The 17,561-nt window shown below is 42.2% G+C and overlaps 1 protein-coding gene across 2 annotated transcripts in view; it reads left to right on the top strand.

The window, feature by feature from the left end:
- Positions 1–3,966, top strand: part of LOC145353127 (uridine phosphorylase 1-like) — a 67,750-nt gene extending 63,784 nt beyond the window's left edge. For both annotated transcript variants that reach the window (XM_080203523.1, XM_080203534.1), the window contains exon 9: positions 3,579–3,966. In XM_080203523.1, the coding sequence (XP_080059649.1) occupies positions 3,579–3,718 (140 nt within the window). In that variant the 3' untranslated portion in view covers positions 3,719–3,966. The remainder of the gene's footprint in view (positions 1–3,578) is intronic.
- Positions 3,967–17,561: the final 13,595 nt, after the last annotated feature.

Here is a 17,561-nt window from a genome sequence, read left to right as displayed (position 1 = left end):
ATCACTGTTCCCTGAAGGATACTGCACAACAAGATTATTAATTAACCCTTCTCGGTGCATAATGTCAGATCTAGGATAGCATGTTCCTTAGTTGGTTCCTCAACATACTGGTCTAAAAGAACCATTTTGGACAAACTCACGGAATTCATCTACCACATTATTGTTGCTAATTTGATTTGCCCAATCTACATATATAGATTAAAGTCACCCAAAATTACTGTAGCATCCATCCTCTAATTTTCTGTTTAATGCCATCTATTTGCAGGCCAATAGACAATTCTCACTAATGTTTTCTCCCATGTTGCTTTTTAACTCTGCATTTAACATCTAGATTTTCTGAGCCAATATCCTCATGCATTATTGTACTGATTCAATTCTTAACAACACCACCCCCTTCCTGTCCCTATTTGCCCGTCCTTCCTAAATATCAGATACCCTTGGATATTCAGTTTCCAGTCGTGGCTACTCTGCAGCCATATTGTCTAATCACAATCATACTGTACCCATGTATACCGATTTGTGCTGCTAATTCATCTACTTTAGTAGCCCTACACCTGAGGGGTACAAAGAAATCCATGTAACAGCCAGCCTAGCCCAATTATTCTGATCCAACATTCAACTGCACCTGTCTCATTTAATGACCACTGTGAGTTAAATAACTCAGTGTCCTCAAGAATGTATGGGTGGGGTTCCAGCTGTATCTGCATATAATGCCATGATTTACAGAATGATCATCACCAAAATCATAATTCACGTGGACATTCAATAAAGAACGCACAAAAACGCAACACATCTCATTCTGGAATAATCTGTGTCCCTATTGCCTCTCTTGCCATCACACGTTGAGAAACATGGGCTCCAAAAAGTCTTAATTCTGAGCGATTGCAGAAAACAAATTATGTTGTGCATATTTTAACAAGTATGATAGACATGAAAAAATGACCATTCCATCTTATTGCTCATACTTTTTTCGATTTTCTTTTTTACCACTACATCTAAGCGCTATCCCAGCATTAGCAGCTGAGATAGAAGTGTCTGTTAAAAGCCATTTGTTGTCTTGGATGATCATGGTGGGCATCCCCTGAAGACATGGGCTCTTCAGGGTTCCAACCTGTTGGGGTTCTTCTGCAATGGTGGAGGGGTATCCTGCTCCCCAGCTGGAGCTGTTAGTGTCAATGGTGGAAGAGATTAGGAAATGCTGCTAACCTTGGGGTTCCCTGAAATAAAGGCCTCAGGACTGCTGATATATGCTCCTCCACTGGGTGCAGAATGCATCTCCCTCTCTCCCTGAGAAGAGGAGGCTTCTGAAAGGAGGTTGAGTGCCTTGTCCCCCTCTCACCTTGCTACAGTTGCACTGATGGCTAAAACTATATAATGCAGGTCAGAGTACATATGGTTTGAGTGCTGAACCTGACTCTCTGATACAGTTGCCGTTCTCTCCCTGGATAAAGCCATGCACTGAATTGCCTGGGATATGGCAATAGTCATGGTGTGCATGGATTCCTCCATTCCCTGCACAAAGCTGTGTATGGTCATTGGCATCTCTGCCATATTTGGTTCCAGCTTCTCCCTTATGTCCAGTGGGTTTCTTGTTACTGTAGCCAAAGGCTCATCATCAGTATGAGGCTCAATAGAGGCCTGATCTCCAGTTGTCCTCTGAGGACCCATCCTCCCTCAACTGCTGGGACATGACTATAAATGCTCCCCAGATCGTGCTCCAAAATCTACATGCAAATCCTCCACTGTGTGGGTGCAACAAGGCTGGTGGTGATGGATGATGATGGTGGGGTAGCCTCTGAGGTACTGGCTTCTTCACTCCCAAAGATGACATCTTCTGGCTTCTGTCTTGGTTGCAGCCTTGTCCTTAGATGGTGACGACTTGTGGTGGAGAACAAAAAGATTCATATTAAGAATAATCAGAGTGTGAACATTTCACCACATCCATCATATTTGCCTGTATGCCACCAGCAAGATGGTTGTCTCTTCCTCCCTGCTCCTGCCTGATCCACCCTCGCTGTCTGCTACCAATCATGCTCCCTCCTCACTAGCAACCTCCATCACATTCTCCTCTGCAGTTGTGAGAAGCCTCAGGTCTGGAACAACTCCTCATTTCTATCCAAAGAATATGGCAGTCTCAAACATTCATCAACATGGCAGTGACATTTGAACAAGGGATTCTTTAACTGGCTGTCCTTAAATGCAGCATTGTCAGCTAACAGAAGGTTTCACTAATCAGAAAATTCTCCCACTGGTTTGGGAGACGTTGCAATTATTTCATCCAGGGACATCTAAGCCCAAATAAGTCAACCGGGGTAATAAGAACATAAGAAATAGGAGCAGTAGGCCATCTAGCCCTTCGAGCCTGCCCCGCCATTCAATAAGATCATGGCTGATCTGTCGTGGCTCAGTTCCACTTTCCCGCCCTCTCCCCATAACCCTTAATCCCCTCTCTTATCAAGAACCCATCAACCCGCTTCTTAAAAATACTTAGCGAGGCAGCCTCCACCACTTCAACGGGCAGAGAATTCCAGGGATTCACCACCCTTTGAGTGAAGAAGTTCCTCCTCAACTCCGTTCTAAACCGCCTCCCCCTTATCTTGAGGCTGTGCCCCCTAGTCCTACTGTCTTTTTTGAGCGGGAAGAGTCTCTCCACCTCTATCCTATCCATCCCATTCATCATCTTATACGTCTCAATGAGATTATGCAGAGCAAAGGACTGACATCTCTCTGTCACAAAGTGGATTTCTTTTCAGGATACAAAAACCTTTGATGGATTTGGAGAATCCCAATGGGAAAAATGCAAAATTAATAAATTTGTTCAGTAATTAGTAAATCACATGTACTTGCCGTGCACACTGCTGGCATTTGGAATTTTAGTTATCGCGTAGGAAAAAGCAAAGAGACAGAACGCAAAAGTGGCACTCAGTTCTGGTTATGACACTGAGAATTATATGCTGTTGATCCTAGCCATTAACTCATTTTCCCCTCTCTGCTGCTTGATCTGCTAAATATTACTGGCATTTTCTGTTCTTAATTCGCTCTTCTGACTCTTCTCTCTTCTAACTCTTCACTCTTCTAATTTTTCCCAAACCCTCCACTCTAAGAGAGCCTTGTGCTTAAAATAATTTTCAAACCCCCTGCTGCTTATCTTTCCAATAAGATCATTCCAATCAGCCGATTTCAATCACTTATGGCCACAGTGAACATAGTTGCACATTGTTAAATTGATTTGTTGTGCCGTTGTTAATTCCCTGGTATTCTGTGGTTTGTATGGTGCTATGCAATGCATTTACTCCATGATCCTTTTGAGATTCTGTCAGCAGGAGCCATTCCCGTAGCATTAAAACTTGCAGGAGTAGGCCATTCAGCCCCTCAAGCATGCTCCGCAATAACGTGGAGACAGTGAACACCTAGCTCGGGCAGTGGATCTGAGCCTTTGACTGAGGCTATTGATGTTGAATTCTTCTACACATCAGCCACTCATTGGTGGGAATTGTTCCACAAGGAGTTCAGTGTGGCATCAGTATCAATGGAAGAATGATTTACCAGCCGTCTAACTTGACGCTCTCTCTGTACAGGTGCAGTAGTTTGTGTAACTCTGCTGGACCGAATGCAAGGTGATCAAATTGACAGCTCCCATGAAGTGCTCAAAGAATATCAGTTGAGGCCACAGGAGTTGGTTGGTTTGTACATAAAGAAAAAGTTCTGCAAGAAATAGGCAAGTCTGTCTATTCTTCACATTGAAAAGAACAAGTTGTTCTAATTTTTTCAAATTTTTAGTATTTTTATTAATGTAATATTTGGAATCGGGATCTCCTTGTGATTACCCATTATGTCTGTATATTTTGAAAGTCAGAACGGATGTTCAGTGGTAGAGAAGCTGTAAAGATATCTCCTCTGGCACTTGTTAAAATTAAGTTATATTTGGACTGGCTAAATGTTGAAGAATAAAAGGGATTTGAATCACTTTCTTTGTGTGGCCACTTTGTATAAAACAAGACACAAATAACAGAGGAATCATACTTCAGTCAGGTTTTACTTATGGAGATTATAAGTGAAATTTTCTGATTGGTGTGCTGACAGAATGTTGGTCTTTACCTCAGGGGAGCGCTAACATGAAAGTGAGGAAGTTGTGCATTTGAGGAGCCATGGGCAGACCACACCTGGAAAAAGCATTCAGTTTTTGACACTGAGCCTCAGGAAGGTTATGTTAGCATGGGGGCTACAGCCTAAATTTACCCCCTGAGTGTGCTACTTCTTGAAGAACATTCAGTACAGTTCTCAAAACTATTGGATGGTATTTTCCAGCCTTTTCCATTGGCAAAATCATCTTGTTCCATTGAAGGCAACACCCTCCCCCCATCCCACACTGCCCTCCATCCTACCCTCAGGCTGGGTTCCCTGGCAATAGGGTGAACGCATTATGCAAAACATCATAGACTTAGGTAGGACTGTAAGATTTTGCCAATGATGAGCTGCCTGCATCACTGGAAAAACATGCTGCGGGGAGGGGCTGGAAAATCCCACCCATTTTACTTGCTGGTAGTTGCAGTAGCGGTTATTATGTAGGATGTGTGGACCCACTGAGATTAAAAATAAAGGCAAAATTAGGCAGATGCTAGAATATGAAATAAAAACAGAAAATTCTGAAAAATCTCTGCAGGTCTGACAGCGACCGTGGAGAGAGAATAGAGCCAACATTCTGAGTCAGGATGACCCTTCGTCAGAGCTAAAAATCTGTGAAGGCCAAAAATGCATCTGCGTTCCTTCTTTATCAGGGACCAGAGTGCTATCTAGATCTTGATCCCTGAGTGGGCCCCACTTCTGGCAGGCCCATACTGCTGCTCCCACCTTCCGCACAGGCCCGCAGAAGCTCAGCCTTGCCAGCGCCACTAGTGAGCTTTAGCAGAGGGCAGCAAATTAAGCTGGGACTCAGATACAGCAAACTCTGAGCTTCACTGACAGGGGCTATCAGCGATGAAGCCGAGCCTCTTTGAACTGGTACGTGGTCTCCTGGTCTTGTTTCAATCACCTAAGGGGATCTGAGAGAAATTTTCCAAATTTTTAAAAATTGACCTGGAGTTCCAATCTGTTTCATTGCCTCTCCCAGGAGATTACATGGCTGCAAGAATGAGGGGCGTGTTTGTATCATAATGCATAAGGCTTCACGACATCATGAAACAGTTACATGGATCAGTTGGTCTTTTCCTATCAGTATGTTTCCCTTCATCTGTAATTTGTAGACAAATTTTGAGTTAAGAAATAAATAGAGCATCTCATCATCCTAACAACATCAGATTCCCATAAACATGATAAACACACTTCATGTTTCTTGGCTCTGTGGTTTATGAATAGCTGGGAGAAAAGTCGAGTTCCACATTTCATTCTTTCATTACACCATTAGTCTTGAAGGCAGTACAGTCACAGAAAAAAAACACACAAACATGTACAAATATTTGGTTGACTGCAAAGTGCAATGTTTAAATCAATCATCTCCAAAATACATTGGCAGAAAATCTTGCACTGTTCAACTTCATTTTTAAAAAGATTTCGATAGAATGCCAAGAAACAATTAAGAACAGAAGCTATATAAAAGCATTTGTAAAACAAGCAAATGAACAAGACAAAGGCTAAAGGCCCTTTAAGAATTCAGTCACTTGTGAATCTCCCATAGGCTTGCTTGGGTGGAGAAGACAGCTTGCTGAATAATCTGCTCCTATGACGACATAAAATAGCATTGGACTTGCTTTAAAACTTATTCCAATATTTAAGTAACACTTTGGCTCCATTACAATGGGATCATGCTAGTCTTGCCTGGAAGACCTGTGCAGAGAGGAAGTGGTGTGAATTTGACTTGGTGAATCTTTTAATCCTTTTAACACTTGTCTCTGCTGCTGTGTCACAGATGGGCAATTATAACAAGATCAGTGGGTGCTCAGTGCTTCTACGGTGTGCCAAAAGTGTATCTCAGCTGATGCATCAGCACAAAAGCATTAAAAAAATGAACACAGAAAGAAGCCATTCAGCCCATCTCTGCAGCCAACAAAAGTTTTTTTTTAAATGTGATGAGAATTTCTGCCTCGCATCCTTTCAGGCAGCAAGTTGCAAACGCCCACCACCTTCTGGGTGGAAAAACAGTCTGTTCAATTCCCATCTAAACCTTCTGGAAATTACATTAAAACTATGCAGTCCCCACCACCCCCAACACTGCCCCGGTTATTGGCCTTTGCTAAGGGAAATAGGTCATTTCTATCTACTCTATCCTGTTACATCATAATTCTATACAGCTCAATTAAAATTTCTCTGTTTCAAAGAAACTAACCTCGGTCTATCCAATCTTTCCTCCGAACTAAAATTCCCCATTTTTGGTATCTTCTCAAGTGCTGTCACATAATTACAGTAATACGGTGCCCAAAACACTATGCAATACTCGTAACTATGGATTTCCTCCTTCATTTCGCTCCACACACTCTCTGTTCCTCTTAGTTTTCTCCCATTTTGAGTTCTCAGTTTCTGCTGTGAGTGTCCGCGCCGATTTCAGGTGTGGAGCTGACGACGTTAAAAATCTGGTGGTTGGAGTCATGCTCAGGCCTGGGTGTCCAACAGGGAGCCTGCAACACAGCCCCTGCTTGAGTCTCCAGGCCTGTTACGCTAAAAAATGCAGTGCAGTGGAATGGGAGAATCGTCCCCCTGCCGTTGCTTCCACGATTGAATGTTATAGAAATTCAGTCCCCAGACTAAAAAAGTTATATTCCTAAAACATATGAATAATCAAACTAGATATTTTTACAACACGTATTTCTTCTGAATCCTTTCTGTCTCTTTCCCGAATATCTCCCACTACTCTGATTCATCTTCAAGTAGCTGTTGGAAGCTTTATCAAATCACATCAGACCTAATAAAATTGACTTTGCACAAGTTAAAACTTTTACTCTTGATCTGTCTTTTGTTCTTTTCCGTAATTATGCTAAATCTAATAGATTTATTGTTACTACCTGTAAAATTCTTTGCTACTGATTAGACCTTCCACCCTGCCCAGTTTCATTTCTTAAAACCAAGTCCAGAACTAGTTCTTGTTCTTCCTATGGACTGGGATAAAAACAATTCTCTTGAATGCATTTTATGAATTCTGTGTCCTCCATATATAGTTAATATTAGGATGGTTATAATCTCCAGTTATTACTTCTCTATTATTTCTGCAGTTCACAACAATTTTACTGCTTTTTTTTTAAATCACCCTACAACAATTTGGGGATCTGTTGTATGGTCACAGCAATTACACTTTTTTTTGTTACTTTGTTCTATTCATGTGGCCTCATTTGATATTTAAAAAAAGGTTTGACATTTGAAAGAAGATTTACTAGATTTGTCAGCTATACAGCTACGTGGTTTCTAGCTCCTTGATCTTCCCTTTAAAACCATTAAAAGACTAGCCACCAACGCTCAAGACTGGCTTAATTGTATTGGCAGCAATTTATGCTCTGTCAACGCTGGCAGCTGTATTTTAAAGTGACATTGATTTCATGAAGATATTTCTGCTGAACATTTTTTTTCCAGAAGGAGTTAAGGCTTTAGATGATATTTCTTTCACCAAAGTCAGTCACAAATGACATGTACTAATTCAGAAAAGAAAACTTGCATTTAAATAGTGCCTTTCAGAACCTCAGGGTGGATATAGTTGTGAAATCTAATTAATTCTAAATACCTAACATGAGGATAAATAGTAGCTAATGTTTTAAAATGTGGTTTGAGAATAATACAAAATATTTAAGCAATATATTAATAACTTCTCTAAGAAATCAATTTGTAACATGCCAGTAAAATGAAAGATCTATTCATGGAAGATACCAGCACAAGTCAGGCACAAATTATGCAACAAATTACCCATGCATATCCAGGCCGAGGGATAATGCCAAATGATAAAGGCACCTTCATTTGGTGTTAGAGCCAATTTAAACTGGTTAAAGAAATGCTGAATCATAAGAAGTCATTTCTGGGAGAGAACTTCTGTAAAATACAGACGAATGACAGATCAATGTATGAAGGTGTCAAACTATAATTGATTGAAGGATGTGTCATTGTTAGGTAGACAGAACAGTGAATGGATGAAATTGCTTTTAATTAAGTGCTGGGCTGTATAATCTGATAACAAAAGGTATAACCATTCTGCTTTTTAGCATGAAATCTGAGATCTTTTGAGAATGATTCTTAGCTCATTTACTGTGTGGGTGAATCAGAGATCTTGCTTTCAGCCAAAAGAAATTTGTCTTAACTGTATGTTTGTCTGAAATATTTTTAATTTGTAATGTTTTTGATTCTAATATTCCAATGTTTTAATAAAACTAGTTTTTAAAAAAGTAAAATTTTATTACATTTTGAAAACTGAATTTTGTTTTATCTTTGCAAGAGTTTACTTATCAAAGTTGCTTTTTAGAACTTTCTGAAGTAATCTGGTCACCAAAATATAATTCCCCATTTCAATGGGTAGCCAATTGCACACAACAAAGTCTAACGAAAAGCAACGATAAAGAAACCAAATAATCTGTTTGACTGGGCTGAACTCCACTACTCTTCTTTGAAACAGAGTAATGGGATCTTTTACATCTATCTGTGAGAGCCTATGGGATCTTTTACATCTATATGTGAGCGCCTACGGGATCTTATTGCCATTCACACAGGCAGGTTTTTGTCCACCTCGCTGCCATGAACAGCGATTTGGCTGGTCACCAAATTCTCCGAGTTCACTGCAGTGGGAGTATGGCATGAAAACCCAGTAAGATCCTTTAAGTCTATTTTCTCATCCAAATTATGGTATTTCAGCAATGCAAAACTCCCTTCAATATTAAACAGGGTGATCAGTCCAGATTTTTTTTCCCTCAAATTGCTGCAATAAGATCTGAATAACAATCTTCTGACTTAAAGGCAAGAAAGCCTCCACTAAGTCACAGCTAAACCTTTGGCACATCGTCATCTAAGCATCCAGTAAAAAAGGTTTATCAAAATGTATTTTTCATAACATAAAACTGTGCAAGAACAGGGGCAGTCCATTCAGTCCCTCGATCCTGTTGGACTGTTCAGTCATGTCACGGCCGACTCACACTTAACTCCATGTATCCATATTTTGTCCTATATGTAGGATTCTCTGGCTTTCTGAATGAAAGGAGCACCCTACAGTGTTTATTACGCACATCTGTGTTCTCAGTGAATGAAGCTCTACAACTGGAGCTCAAACTCAAAACACTTCTACCTTTCAAGTATCAGATTTACCACTGAGGCAAGGAGCTGTGGCTTCAAAACCCACTGTTGAACCTGAGTGTATAATCTGACCTTCCCCTAAGGGAAGTTAGTAACCAGTTGTGTTTTTACAACAACTACCACAGCTTCTGTGGCATTTTGATTAGCCACAAGTTACATGGGAAAATGACCATGGTCACTGCTGGATTTCCACCTGTGTCCTCCCTGTTTATTTGATAACATCCATAGAAAAATATGACCCTTAACATTGGCATTGGTGAATTCAAATTAATAGAAACCATGTAATCACCTTGTAGGACCACTGTAATTACAGCTAATTTAACATTATAAGATTTTATTCAGGCTGAATGACAAAGTATTTATTCTGTAACGAGCTAAGTGCTATAATTAAGCAACATTAGAAATGGTCATGCTACATCTCGGGTAAGTGCTCCTCAAATAGCTCAGCCCTTTCAAATCTGACACTTTCATAGGTTTCACCTGAAGCTTCCAGTAAATCTACCTCTACTCCTTTGCAAATAGATTCCATTTACTTTCTCTTCAAGCAAGTCAATCGTAATACCCAGAGCATCTGGCAATGTTGCATGTCATGGTGCACAGGCGATGCAAAGGAAAGCCTTCGGAGAATCATATTGTGATGTTTCCTCGTAGCAGTCTGGACAGTGATCTACTTTCAACCTGTCAGCTTGTTTATTCATGCAGCAAGTAGACAGGCAAACTTGACTGTATTTCTACACCAATAACCCATTCATTTGATACTGAAAAATTACCCATGAAAACTTAATTAGCAGTATAACTTCAAGATTTTGCTGAGAGACCTGCAAAACATTGCCAGACAGCAGTGAAAATTTGGACATGTACCGCCCATGATTTTCTAACTGCCAAGTCTCTGATTTATACCGCCAGCAAACAAGGCTTCCTTCTGATAACACAGATGCATAAAATGACCCTTGTATTTCTCCCAGCCTGCTAAGACCTATTTGGAGGAATCCCAAGTGTCGTATGCCAAGGTCTCACAGATAAGACATCTACCTAAGCATCTGAGAAATCCCATGTTGTGATAGCCCCGTCAACATGTGAATTATGCCGTTACCAACACTATTCTCACCTACCCTGGTGGGTCTGCTGCTAGCTTTTCCTGCCCATCAGAAGAATTCTGTGGATAATGTCAAAATAAAGCTCCACTTAAAAAAAAATCTATTTGCCTTGCAGATTTTACTCTGAGCTACACCTTGGTCGCAGGGTCGGCAGTATATTGTCTTGAACCCAACCAATTGCTACTTCTAAGAGCTTTAATGGTATGAATATACAACCATGTAAGGAGATGAAAAGTCAGTAAGGACACAGCCCAATGACTCACTCGGTCCTCTGTGTGACCTGGAGACTTTCTCCTGCAGCCTTTCAGGAAGGCACAGCCATCCTAGCCCTCAGGACCAAATCGAGGTCAATATCAGTGATGTGAGGGGCAGCTCTACATCGGGTGCCAGGCCTAATCCTGTTACATTTGGTTTCTCTCAGATGCTGTGAAAGGCATTGGCAGAATCAGCAGATTTCTTCCTTAGGGCAGTAATGGCTGTTGTGTGGGGGTATCTAAAGTTGTCCCATGTGGCATCTGACCCATTCCTTCTCACTCGAAATTGAATAGCTCCATATCAATTCAGGGCTCACAACCTGTGGAAATCAGGACTTCATTCAGTCTTTTGATTTGAATTGTTATTGTCATATGTATTAGCATACAGTGAAAAGTATTGTTTCTTGCACGCGCAACAGACAAAGCATACTGTTCATAGAGTACATGGGGAGAAGGAAAAGAGCGAGTGCAGAATATAGTGTTGCAGTTATAGATAGGGTGTAGAGAAAAATCAGCTTAATATATGGCAGCTCCATTCTAAAGTCTGTTGATAGCAAGTGGGGAGAAGCTGTTCTTGAGTCAGTTGGTACGTGTTCTCAGCCTTTTGTATTTTTTTTCCTGATGGAAGGTGGTGGAAGAGAGTCTTTCCTACCTGCGAACAAACCCACCTCCTGTTTGCTGGTCTTGTGGCAAAAAGTCAGCCCCATGTGTGCAACAGCCAATAGCAAACTTATGTTATATTTTACATGTGTATCTATTAAAGGAAGACTTTGCTTCATAAATCTACATTCAAATCAACATTTTTAATGAAAACAATGAAAAGTTAATGGCCTAAAACCTCTGATTGGCCCTTAGCCGACTCTGATCATACGGAGAACTATCCACTTAACAGCACTCATTGAAAAGGTTCTGCCTCGGAGGAAAGATAATGCATAACTCCCTCACACAGGAATCATAGAAATTAAAAGCAGGAATAGGCCATTCAGCCCTTCAAGCCTGCTCCACCATTCACCTTGATCATGGCTGATCATCGAATTCAGTACCCTGATACCAGCTTCCCCCCATATCCCTTGATCCTTTTAGCCCCAAGAGCTATATCTAATTTCTTCTTGAAATCAGACAGTGTTTTGGTCTCAGCTACATCTGGTAGTAGTTCTAAAGGGTTTACCCCTTATTCCCAAAATATGACCTATAGTTCTGGACCTCCCCATTATTGGGAACATTCTTTCTGAATCTACCCTGTCTAACCCTGTTGTTAGAATTTTATAAGTTTCTGTGAGATCCTCTCTCACTCTTCTACACTCCAGTGAATATAATCCTAAACAACTTAATCTTTCCTCATATGACAGACCTGTCAACCTAGGAATCAGCCTGGTAAACCTTTGCTGTAGTCCCTCTACAGCAAGGGCATCCTTCCTCAGATAAGGATACAAAAACTGTACACAATACTCCAAGCATGGCCTCATCAATGCCCGATACAATTGCATCAAAACGTCCCTCGTCCTATACTCAAGTCCACTCTCTATGAAGGCCAGCATACTATTTGCATTCTTTACTGCCTGCTATACCTGCACAGAGAGCAGCAAAGAGATTCTGCACAGAAGCCATGTCACCTTCTTAAGCCTTGAGCTGCGATATTGTGGTAAATGTTTAAAAGTCTCCAAGCTTCCCAATGAAGATAATTTTAAGAATAGACAGCAAACTGTACTCACCAGTCAGAGCGTAAGTGCCTAATGCACTGCTGTCAACTCTCAAACTCCCATTTCCATTCAACACTCACTTGGAATGAAATCCTGTCCATGGAAGGAAGTTCTGCCTGTGAGAACTGTTGACCTCTGTTCAACCTGTCTGGGACAGAAGTGGAACTTGCAGCACTCCACCTGGGACTTCCTACTTCCTGGGACCTTCGAAAAGCTGAGTCCCAGGGGTCACAGGGATGGGAGGGTAGAGGACGCCCAGGCAGGAGTTAGCAGGAGGGTGATTAGGCCTGGGGGAGGGGTTCTTAAAGCTCCAACATTCCAGGAGGAGGAGGACCCCTTTTTCTGAGGAGGCCCCCTCTTCTTTCAGGGGGCTTTCCTTGTGAGACTCCCTCCCCTTCCCACCTGAGGTGGGGAAAGTGTAAGCGTTTTCCCTGACTGGGAATCTAGAACCAGGAGACAGGGTCTCAGAATAAAGGGCAGGCAATTTAGGACTGAACTAAGGAGGAATTTTTTCATTGGTAGGGTGGTGAATCTTTGGAATTCTCGAGCTAGAGGAGCATGGAGGCTTGTTCATTGAGTATGGTCAAACCAGAGGTTGATAGATTTTTAGATGTTAAAAGCATCAAGGAATATTGGGGAAATGCAGGAAATGGCTTTGAGATAGAATAGTAGAGCAGGCTCAAGGGGCTGAAGGGCCTGCGCCTGCTCTTATTCCTTATTTTCCAATGTTCCATTACCAGTGTGCTGTCTTGCCATTCTATCACCCAACTACACTAACCACATGCCACTCGACTCAAATGCCTACCCTATTCTGCTCATTCACCTACCCGCTGACACACCTGCAAACCCACCCATCCACATACACATTCATTCATGTAAACATTCACTACTCAATGGACAAAATTTTAGCTCCTCCCCCCTCTCCCTGACCCAGGCGGATTCTGAGGCAGATGGAATGTAAAATTGATTTAACAAGAATTCTCCCACCATCCTCCCCACCCCAAGAACCCACCCACCCAAACCCACATTCACTTTCACGCTTGGGGGGGCAGGGCCTTGGGCAGAAAACCCACCCATTCACTTATTAAGGCCCCTAAGCGGTTTCTATCAACTCTTACTCTTCTAAACTCTAGTAGATGCACACCTAACCTCTCCAACTTTTCCTCATAAGACACCCCTCCCATTCCTGGAATTAGCTGAGTAAGCCTTTTCCGAACTGCTTCTAATATATTTAGATCTTTCTTTAAATAAGGAGACCAATACTGTAGCAATGCTCCAGATTTTTTTTATTCATTTATGGGATGTGGTTGTCACTAGCCAGGCCAACATTTATTGCCCATCTTTAGTTGCCCTTCAGAAGGTGGTGAACAGGCTCTTTCTTGAACTACTATATTTCTTGAGGCATAGGTACACCCACCGTGCTGTTAGGGAGGGGATTCCAGGATCTTGACCCAGTGACAGTGAAGGAACAGCATTATATTTCCAAATCAGGATGGTGAGTACCTTGGAAGGGAACCTACAGGTTGTGGTGTTCCCATATATCTGGTGCCCTTGTCCTTCTCATGGTAGTGGTCATGGCTTTGGAAAGTGCTGCCCAAGGAACCATGGTGAGTTTCTGCAGTGCATTTTGTAGATCCGTGGTCTCCAAATAGTCAGTGAGTCTCGAAAAATTGATTGTCATTAACTGCTGAACCGCTGTTGAAGATGTGCAGAACTTGGGCTTCTCATGATGGCGACTGAATCACACGCACCAAAAATGTGGACTAAACTGGTGAAGACAAAATGATGAGTGGGGTGCCAGGGACCTCCAAGGGGGCAAAAACCTACCATTTCACCAGGAATGAGGAAGTGAATTTCTTTTTACAAGCATTAAAGACAGGAACATTTGTCTGATTTGTCACCAGAGTGTCGCCTTGTGTAAAAGAGGTAATTTGGAACAGCAGCACAAGACAGTGCATGCAAAATTTCAAGAAAACTTTCCTTTAAATAACGCCATTCAGACAAAGATAGTTTGGGAGATAAATGGAATGTTGCAAGCTGAACAGCCACTCTTTTCATAACCTGTGGCTGAAGGTAAGGTCAACGAAGTGGCTTCTTTTCCCATCAGCTTTCTGCTGGCGAAATATAAGGAACTGTTCACCGATGATATAGGTATCAAGGAGGCTATGGTGGTTGCTGCCAACACCTTGTTCAAAGACTTTAGAAATAAAGATGAAATGATGACAGCCATCAAGACGAAGCCACTTGATGATTTAACAGTAACTAGAAGGATGGAATTTGTCCAAGAATGTGTCTCAGCAAGTACACCAAGACTTACTAGATTGAGAATGTTTTTTACTGCAGTTTGATGAATCACTAGACATGGTGGATACGGACCAGCTGATTGAATGCTATGCAAATGAAAACAAAGATGGAGCAAAGGAGGACTTCCTCACTCTTTTGCTACTCATAGAATTCCTACATGGCAGAAGGAGGCCATTTGGCCCATCGAGTCTGACAACAATCCTACCCAGGCCCATTCCCGTAATCCACACATTTACCCTTCTAATCCCCCTGACACTAGGATTAATTTACCATAGCCAATCAACCTAACACACACATCTTTGGACCATGGGAGAAAACCGGAGCAGCCGGAGAAAACCGGAGCAGCCGGAGGAAACCAACACAGACACAAGGAGAACATGTAAACTCCACACAGACAGTGTCCCGAGGTCAGAATTGAGCCGGGGTCGCTGTGCTGTGAGGCGGCAATGCTAACCACTGTCACCTTGCCACTCTGCTTCCTCTTGACGCTACAAATCTTTTAGTGTCACAAGTTGGCTTGCAATGAAGTTACTCAAAGAGGGGAAAGAGGTGAGGATATCTACAACAAATTTAAAAGATATGTGACTGAGGAAAATATTCCAATCAAGAAACCGGTTTCAATCATAACTGATGGTGCACCGTCAATGCTGGGTGTCAAGGCAGGCTTCATTGCACTTTGCAGAAATGATCCTGAATTCCCTTCCTTTGTCAGCTACCACCGTGTTATCCATCAAGTGCTAGTGAGCAAGGTTATTAACTTTTCTCATATAAAGCTGTTGTTAAGATTGTCAACTCAACTCATGCCAGAACTCTGCAACATCACTTGTTCAAATGGTTATCTGATGAGCTTGATGTCATCTATGGTGAACTAATCCTTCAAGCAGATGCGAGGTGGTTAAGTCGAGGAAAATTCCTCTCAGGATTTTTAGATCTGCTCCCTGAAATTGTCACCTTTGTTAAATCAAGAAATGAGTTGTCAGATAATGCGTGGTTGCTAGAGTTGGCATTTCTATGGATACAAGTGCAAAATTGAATGAACTGAACTATGAACGGTAGAGGGGGGGACAGAGATCAGCGCAGTGAATGCACTGAAGTTGAAACTAAGTCTGTGGTCCTCTCAGTTAAAGAACAAAATTCCTGAGCACTTCCCAAATCTGGAGAAAATCCAACAACAGGTCAAACAGAAAGGGTTCAATCCAAACAAATCCTGTAACCACCTCAACAAATTGGAAAAGGAACTGAATGAACGATTTCAGGAGTTAAACAAGATGGAACAAATTATTATGCTTGTCTCAAATCCTTTTCTCCAAGTGGACATTGAAGAACTGACAGCAAAATTTCAGCTGGTTTGAACAAAACAGTGGCATTGACATGAAAATAATCACCTTGCAAAATGACATAGAGCTGAAAGCTAGGTCAAGGGACGAAGACTTTAGGAGACTTATAAACTTGAGTTTCAAGGTGAGGACCTACTTTGGTTCCACATACCTCTGTGAAGTGGTTCTTTTCCCCAGATGAAAATGATCAAGTCCAAGTATTGCACTTGTCTCACAGATTCCCATCTGATTAACTGTGTGAGACTGTCCATCCCAAACTACAACTCAGACTCCCAGATAGTGTGTAAGCACAGGTGTCATACTGAGAATAGTTATGTGTTATGCATAAGTACATTTTGGGGAATTCAGTAAAGTCAAATTTTTAAGAGTAGATTCAGACCACATTTTGATACCAAAAGTGATCTTGTGCCTAAAAGGGTTGGAGATCATTGTTGTGGATGGTACACATGGCTATCACTGTTCATTTACGGTGGAAAGATTGAATGTTTGTGGAAGGGGTAACAATCAAGCGGGGCTGCTTTGTCCTGAATGATGTTGAGCATCTTGAGTGTTGTTGGAGCTACTCATCCAGGCAAGTGGAGTGTATTCCATCACACTCCTGACTTGTGTCTTGGAGATGGCGGCCAGATTTTAGGGAGTCAGGAGGAAAGTTACTCACCACAGCATTCCTAGCTTTTGACCTACTCTGGTAGCCATATATGGTTACATAAGAACATAAGAACATAAGAAATAGGAGCAGGAGTAGGCCATCTAGCCCTTCGAGCCTGCCCCGCCATTCAATAAGATCATGGCTGATCTGTTGTGGCTCAGTTCCACTTTCCCGCCCTCTCCCCATAACCCTTAATCCCCTCTCTTATCAAAAACCCATCAACCCGCTTCTTAAAAATATTTAGCGAGGCAGCCTCCACCACTTCAACGGGCAGAGAATTCCAGAGATTCACCACCCTTTGAGTGAAGAAGTTCCTCCTCAACTCCGTTCTAAACCGCCTCCCCTTTATCTTGAGGCTGTGCCCCCTAGTCCTACTGTCTTTTTTGAGCGGGAAGAGTCTCTCCACCTCTATCCTATCCATCCCATTCATCATCTTATACGTCTCAATGAGATCTCCCCTCATTCTTCTAAACTCTAACGAGTACAAGCCTAGTTTATTCAGCCTCTCCTCATAGCTCAATCCCCTCAACTCCGGTATCAGCCTAGTAAACCTCCTCTGCACTCCCTCCAGGGCCAAAATATCCTTGCGCAGGTGCGGCGCCCAAAACTGCGCACAGTACCCCAGCTGCGGCCTCACCAATGCCCTATACAGCTGCAGCAAGACCTCCCTACTTTTATATTCAATCCCCCTCGCTATGAAGGCCAGCATCCCATTCGCCTTCCTGACCACCTGCTGCACCTGCAAGCTGGGTTTTTGCGACTCATGCACAAGGACCCCGAGGTCCCTCTGCACCGTCGCCTGCTGCAGTTTTTCGCCACGTAAGTAATAGTCCTTCCTACCATTCTTCCTACCAAAGTGGATCACCTCACACTTGCCAACATTAAATTCCATTTGCCATTTCCTGGCCCATTCGCCCAGCCTATCTAGATCCTTCTGCAGACTCTCCACACCCTCCGCACAATTT

This window comes from Carcharhinus amblyrhynchos, chromosome 2, assembly GCF_965287045.1.
Source record: "Carcharhinus amblyrhynchos chromosome 2, sCarAmb.v2.hapA, whole genome shotgun sequence".
Classification (NCBI taxonomy): domain Eukaryota; kingdom Metazoa; phylum Chordata; class Chondrichthyes; order Carcharhiniformes; family Carcharhinidae; genus Carcharhinus; species Carcharhinus amblyrhynchos.
The sequence above is the reverse complement of the archived record's forward strand: the minus strand, read 5'-3'. Positions and strand labels throughout refer to the sequence as shown.